A 7,925-nucleotide genomic window follows, 5' to 3' on the forward strand; every position below is an offset into this window, starting at 1 on the left:
AATGAATATTAACTGAAAGTCACTCAAATTACACTCAGATAGGCTGTCGTAATAGTTTTGAATGTAAGGGTTTATTAGATTTTCAGGTTACTTAGGTTTGAAAAGTAAAAGTTTTATCCATTAAAACTTCCCTTACAAAGTGGATAACAACATCTATTCAGTAGATTTTACGTGAAACTTGAACAAAGACACAATAGTGAAAAGTTCTATAAATTGCTCTTTTGGTTTATCTGTTAGCACAATGCTTGTTATAAGGATATTCAACCACGTTCTTTAAAATAATTTTATATTCATCCTTCATTTCATATTTAACTTAATTCATACGACATACATTACCCATGTTACATGGGCCATGTTATCTGTTATATTACACCTTGCAATTTTTACCCAAATCAGGCTACTGATATAATCTTTTAGTTATTAAGTCCCTTCACTCATTGAAGCAGGGATGTGACCACAGATAATATAATACTATAGTGATTAAGCTTCTGCCTTCTGATGTATTTAGTTACGGAAAATTTATTATTTACATAGTCTAAGTTATGAGAATAGTGGGTGTTCACCCGACATAGTTTTAACTACTAGGTCACTTATTATTTCACATCAATCGACGTTTTCCAAACTTCGTCCTAAGCCTCACATTACACTCAAATATGTAATCGGATTACGCATACGAGATGTTGACGCTGAAAGATAAGAAGGATCAGCTTAGCTTGAGCCGTGCGATTTAAGTACATGTAGCTTTTTATACGATTATATATTTTGTGAATATTAATAATACGGATCAAATTCGTACGTTGTGTGCTGAGAAATGTTAACTCTAGGTACCTACCTACTCTTTGACGAAAGCTAGACTAGCGAACGAGTATCTCGTACAATAATTAATTGCAGAATGACTCTGAATATAATGGATTTGGATATCGGTTAAGATATAATAGATATATAGCACAGAGAGAAATACATTTCTTTTCTACTTGCAGAAATTTATAAATGAAAATATCAAAGCAATCAACCACTGAAGATTTTATTTTACATGTTTATGTACCTAAGTATCATATTATGTGCTTTGCCATTTTATGTATGTACATACTATGTATGACTTCTTGGCATAAAACTGCAAGACGACTCAACGAGGAAGTACTTCCATCTATGGAATCTCTAAGGAAAATAGTGAACGCGTCTTGCCTCTCAAAAATGTTTAGACCGTGCTATATTTTACATCCATATTTATAAATATTATACTAGGTGTAGGTACTATCTGCGCAAAAACACCGCCTGTTGTCATGTATATTCAGTAGATACCTAAAGGGTAACTTTGTGAAACTTTTAATTAAGTTGATTAACAGGTTCAGATTAATGACGAAGAGCGAATAAAATATAAATAGGTAAAGTTTTTGAACCCCTTGTTTAACTATTAAATAAATAAGAAATTACAGGACGTGTAATTTTCTCAAATTAGATTATTGAAGCAGCTTTTTGTGCATTTCTTCTTTATTAGGTAAACGTTCGATCGTTAAATGTAAAATAAAACTAAAAATTAGTCCGTTAGCGTATTGGAATAGGTACCCTACTAACAATTATTGTTTGTAGTCAAGAATCAAGATCACAACTCAGTAAATACCAATAGTTTATTTTAGTTAAATACATTTAAGGCTTATACATGCGCTAATAACCTTGACCATACTTGACGGATCTCAAACCTCTCCCGCTGCACCTACTTTTTTCCTCGCATTTTGTATTTAAAAATATACCAATCAGTGAAACAAAAAATCCTCGTCAGGGACTGTTGTGTAACTGATAATTTATTAAACATAAAATTTTCAGAGCTCTAAGTCAGCAGGTTACGAAGTTTATAGAGTATTTGCGGAAAAATCGATGACCACGGCACATTTTTTTTCTAGAAATCTATTAACTTTGGAAAAAAGTCCTCGCGAGCAATTAAAGATCAAAGACCATCCTATTTTATATATTTTTTTCGGTATTGTGCTTTATGTTGTACCAGACTTTATAGAGGTTGAACATAGTCGAAATTGCCGGGTAACGCCTTAAAAGTTTATCATTAGCTTCAGCTTTCAGCACTTTCCTTTCATAAAATAGATGATTTTAGGTTAAATTTACATGTACATAGATTTTGCATAAGTTTAACTTTTACATTATTAGGTACCATTTAACGTGCTTTTACTATACTTTGACTTAATATGGATAGACTCGAAAGTCGAAACAGCGCTTCAATAAAAGCTTACGAACACGCGAACACGCTTTCCATAAAGACTAGACTAAAACAACAACTAAGTTCCTACGCAATATAAAACACCGTAAATTTAACAATGTTGCACAAATTGGTATCTAGGTAATATTTAAATATGTACATTGTAATATTTCCACAAAAGAGCTTATGGCAATAACAAGTTACCGCCTACAATGTTGAGCCGACATAACATAAAGTGACTATATTGCCTCGTCAGCTGAGTGCTATAAACACAGTATGACATCTTTTTATGAAACGATGCTTATGCCATTATTGCGACATGGATAACTAGAATATTTTAATATAAACAGTTTTACTTTGTACATAACATAGGTACCTATATTAGGTGCCTGCCTACATGTTTAGATTACGCCCTCGTTATTTATATTTTTCTTCTCATTATTTAGTTATATCCCTCTAATATTATTTAGTTAGCAATGTCAAGTAGAAACACTTTTGGCAAGTTGCCATGAGATGAGTAAAAGATAATAATCAATTATATGGTTAAGACATTACTCGTAAAGAAGCCCTTCTCGAACCGATGTAAACAAAATCGAATATACATACATATATGTCTACTGGAAAGATTTATAGACCAATAAATTGCTTTGATTTCCGATTTGCAAGTGTTCATAAACCTCGGAAACGCTAGTGACTGTCACAGAATAACCAGAAATAAAACATTGAATAAATTGACTTCACTATCATTATAATATTAGGTAATCTATGTAATTATAAATTATCAAAAAATTTCTGAATGGGTAGGTACATGATAAATTATTATTTAAAATCAATATAAGAAGAATATAAGTAATACTTTGTAACCACTATAATTATACGAAGGCTTTCCACCTCAGAATAGACTATGACTAGCTCGTAATTGATAGGTACCTACATACAAGTGAAAAAGAAGGTTCATTTACCTCTTCAACATCTGGTAGATAGGCGTAGATTCATTTTTTTATTTTTACCTTATTACAACCCGATTTTAATTGAGATCAACGGCCAGCTAAATTTAGCATTGCTTGAAACTAAACCATTAATCTTACTTTAGAAATAGAACAGGGAATAAAGGGCATGAAAAGGAATGATAAATGATGGCCGATAGGGGGAATGGCGATTTTTGTTTGTAACCGTTGATCCGACATGCAAATGCCAAAGACCTTTTTATAGGTCTATGCGAAATTGTAGGAATAACAATTCTTATTATCTATAAAACAAACATAGGTAGAGCAGACAATAACATTGTGATAATATGGACAGACATAAATGATAAACATTTCTCTCAACATTTACCATTTCATCAATGTTTTTTCATTGAACATTAGGCATATCAATATGTATGTACCTCGCTGTTAAGTCGTTTAGAATGTAAAGTGATCGTAAATGAGCAGAAACACAGAATAATATTATAGGTATAAGCAAATCCTATCTACGACCTAAAACTGATCTAAAATTAATTGCTCTTGATTTCCAATCATTGTTTCACCGATTCCATTTATTTACATGTGAAAACATGTAAGTAAATAAATTGAATCGATTAATTTATGGAGTTTCCCTACTGCAATATAACAAAAGCCCAATTTTGAACTAAATTATTATTATTCGGTTATTAATTTCAAATTAGAACATAAAGCCATCGGATTCATATTTGCCAAGTGCAGTTTGTACTCCATTACAAACAATGGATATAATTTGAACAATGAATTGTTCTATTGAAACACAAATAATTAGGAAATACCACAATTTCAACTCATCGACAGACTCAAATTATAAGATTATAATATTCATCTATAATAGACATCTCATTTATCCAGTGTATTTAAGAAGAATTATACAATAATAAAAACGAAATGTAATTATATTATCATTTATTTTATATTTAAAGATTGCAACATATTTTATGAAACAGGATATAGTTGCAAAAAATGTACATAACTCTATGTAGGAAATATCAAATCAGTTACAATATGTGTTTGGTAGAACTGTATAAGTACATTATAATTATGTTTGGTTCTCCTACATCATTATTGCATGTCTGGGTGGTCAATAGACAAATAATAAAATAATAACTCCCTCTATGGCAGTGGGCTGCTTATATGTTGAAAGAAAATCATTTATTAAAATTCCCTTTTACTCTTCAATAAGCGTAACCCTGTTTTTATCAACCCTCACATTTGGAGCACTCTTCAGTTTCTTTATAAATTTATCAGCAATTCTGTCATCTACCTCACCACCAGTGTATTCAGAATATTCCCCCAGGACCTTTTTCTGTAGCCTTTTGAATGGCAATTCATTGCCTTTCTTCTGTAGAACAGATATGATAACCTCATGCCAATCGAATTTACCAGTCTTCTTTTCTTCTGTGTCCTCACTTCTAGCAACATTCTGGTCATGAAGACAAATACTTTCTTCAGCCTCTTCTTCAGTCTTTAGTTTTTTCTTACTCTCTTTAGTGACTACTCCATTATCAACAACTTCTGGATTTGTCACTGTATCTTGTCTCTTACGTTTTTTGATCTTATTTTTACCATCAAGAGGTACATTTTCATCATTAACCTTTTCAGCCTTATTTTTATTCTTCTTGCCTTTCTTCTTTGTTTCGCCATCTTCTTCTGCATCATCTGCAGCTGGTGCTTCAGCACTTAGAAGCTCTGCTTCATACTTTTGTCGCTTTTTCTCTTCTTTTCTTTGTTTCTTAGACAATTTCACAGGCTCTTTTGCATCTCCATTTATTTCTTCCGCATTATTTTCTTCACCTTCATCAGCTTTTCCATTTTCTGCATTAGCACTATCATCATTTTCATCATTTTTAATTTCATCATGACCATTCTCTATTTTGGCACTTGTTTCTGAAGATTCATCTGTTCCATTTGTTTTGGGTTCATTCTCTTTTTTATTTTGGTTCTGATTTTGCGAGTTCAATTTGGATAGTTCTCCTAATTTCACAGAAATGAGGTCCCAAGCTGCATCTATGTCTTTCGGGTTTGTTTTATGTCCACAAACATTTTTAACAAAGTTGATGAATTTAGGCTTCTTTCTTGGTGTATTGTTATGTTTACTAATAGTCTCAATTATGCGCAAAACATTTTTGGATGCATCCTTTTGTTCATCGAGCACAGCCTGCAACATTTCCACCCAAGCATTTTGCTTCTTCTCACCTTTCTTTTCTTTGGCTTGAAATCCTTTTCCTGAATAACGCTCCTCTTCAGTTATACACTTTGTGTGTGACTCATAATCATTTCCCCTGTAATCATACCAAAAACTGGTTGAGAGACATTCTTATACATAAATACATTTAGTTTCACCCAAAATATAAGATGGAGTATTTTATATTTTTATCAAACATAATAAAACATTTAACCACTTCAAATAAATAATACTCCTAGTCATACAATATACTAATCCTACCTATGTTACAAATGTTAAAGTTTAAACATTTCAATGGATAGATTTCAGTGAGTCAAGTTATGTATACTTTTGAGACGTTTGTGGTAGGAACTGATAAAAAGGTCCTACCACAAACGTCTCAAAAGAAAAGATGTAATCTAGCTTTATTACTTGAAGAGCAGTTGTCCTTACTGGAGGGCTCGCTCTACATGCCAAACTTTGCCTGACAACACATCCGCTTATAGCGAAAACCGCTGATTGCAGATGAAACGAGGAAAAAAAAAAAGTTATGTATACAACATACTAGAACTACAGTACAGAACTGTACAAAATATAGGACAGTGATAGATTAGCATTTGAAATAATACCTATGATAATAATACATTAATATCATGATGAAATAACTCTGTAGGTGAAAAGTTAGTAATTATTTTAAGACCAATAATGATTAATGCCTATTATTAATACACATAATATGTCACACGCAAATAAATAATTAGATAGTTTACGAATAGCATGGTAACTTTATGTTTGGAAAAAATAAATTCTCAGTATATTACAATATGCTGAGCGTTTGTAAAGTGACAGATGCTGTTTATAAATGACATTATTACACCATTATGCCGTTTATTAACTGCATAATTACACAATTTGCCTGCGACACCTACATGTGCTAAATATTACTTTCATTTAGCACTTAGCAGCCAACGTGGCATACACAAATAAGGGCAATAATCATTATAAAACAAAATAAAAACTGTTAACTTATCACCCTCATGTTTCTGACACTTGTACGATGTTTATTGAATCTATAAACTATAATATAAACAAAAACAAATTTTATTGATTTTTCATACTCACAGGAAATCCTTAAAACAGTCCATGCACGATAAGTTTGGGTTCTTGTTTCTGCATTTCGTCAAATAATGTTTCTCAACTTTCGGTTTTTGAACAGATTCTCCGCAATGACCACAAGTAAACACAACCATATTTTTTTTGCAAATTTTCAAAAGTAATCTGAAAATAGAAAAGATTGCTTCTTAATAGAGTTGAGAAATAACTCGCTATTATTTGATGATATATTTTAATTAATTGAAATATAAGGTATCGCAGTCGCATTAAATTTAAAAAACTCACAATACGCACAATATCAATATTTTTCTGGAACAAGAAATAACACATGTGCTGTCGCCTGTCGATAAACCTTTCAGAATTGTCAACTGTCAGTTGTCACTTCTAAGTTCTATGGTTCTATCTGGTTCGTTCGATCAAGGTTGTAGATTTTCCAGTACTAACAGGTACTAACAATGTTAATATATATGTATAAAACAAGAGTTGTTCTCGCTGAATCCAAACACGAAACCACAAATGCACAAATCTGTATACGTAGTATATAAGTAAACAAATATATATATAAATCTACAATTTAATCTATAATTTGCTCATAAACATAAAATGGCCATTCTTGATTTGGTAGACCTAGACAATCAATTCGCCTGAAGACAGAAGATTAATCTTTAATCTACAATAATAATAAATAGATTACACCACGATTTCACCTATTTATTAAATTTACGTTTAAATTCGAAACATAATAAAACGAATAGATATTCTATAAAACAGCTTACAAGTTACAGTCACGTAACAACGCAACTTTTATGGTTGCTTTTTAATTTTTATATAAAATTAAAATATCATAATATTATACAGGGTGTCCCAAAAAGTAGTGATATACTGAAGCTGGGAGGTAGAGGACTTAGAGGGCTATCCGAATCACCCCCATGTGTGTTATGCGATTTTTCGTATTTTCGGAGTTATTACATTTTTTTCAATTTTTCATCTATCGCCGAGTACGATGAGATTTTTATTTATGGTGACGTGAATTATTGCGCTAGATGCTTGTTTTTTTTTGTGTGCTAAGCTGAAAGATAGGCCAATTCAGTATGGTAACATTTACTATCGTTAGATCTTCGAATGGAATAAAAAAAAGAATTAAATGCTATGAAAGATAAAATTACCCAGTATGTTCATAACTTCAAGGGCCCATAAAAAAATAAAATCACATAAAAAAGGTTTTCCATTTGGCTTTTAAAAACTTGCTCTATCGATCAGGTAGCTACCCTAAAAATTTCATTTTATTATTCTGAAGGCTTCAATCGAAAAATTGAAATCTAAATGTGGTAAGTGCAAAATTTTTATTAACATGATGATTATTAAAACCAATAAATAGGTGTTTAAAAATGAATTTTTTTAAATAGCCCCGCTGTTGCTCAATGCAAGTGCGACA

The 7,925-nt window shown here is 31.4% G+C and overlaps 1 protein-coding gene across 1 annotated transcript; it reads right to left on the minus strand.

Moving 5' to 3' along the window:
• Window positions 1-4,104: 4,104 nt before the first annotated feature.
• Window positions 4,105-6,850, minus strand: LOC149898249 (uncharacterized). Its single transcript, XM_090115577.1, has 3 exons — window positions 6,785-6,850; window positions 6,500-6,655; window positions 4,105-5,495 (listed from the first exon to the last, which is right to left on the minus strand). The coding sequence occupies exons 2-3, from the start codon at window positions 6,625-6,627 to the stop codon at window positions 4,382-4,384; spliced, it is 1,242 nt and encodes a 413-aa protein (XP_089971703.1). The 5' UTR covers window positions 6,628-6,655; window positions 6,785-6,850; the 3' UTR covers window positions 4,105-4,381.
• Between the last annotated feature and the right edge of the window lie 1,075 nt (window positions 6,851-7,925).

Source organism: Colias eurytheme, chromosome 23 (assembly GCF_061535395.1).
Source record: "Colias eurytheme isolate Ceu_HAF_F1 chromosome 23, ilColEury1 Martin Lab GWU primary, whole genome shotgun sequence".
Taxonomy (NCBI): Eukaryota; Metazoa; Arthropoda; class Insecta; order Lepidoptera; family Pieridae; genus Colias; species Colias eurytheme.

Coding starts and splice junctions, on each gene's coding strand:
- LOC149898249 (XM_090115577.1), bottom strand. CDS start 6,627: ATGGTTGTGTTTACTTGTGGTCATTGCGGAGAATCTGTTCAAAAACCG. Junction 5,496..6,499: donor GACTGTTTTAAGGATTTCCT/GTGAGTATGAAA, acceptor GTATGATTACAG/GGGAAATGATTATGAGTCAC.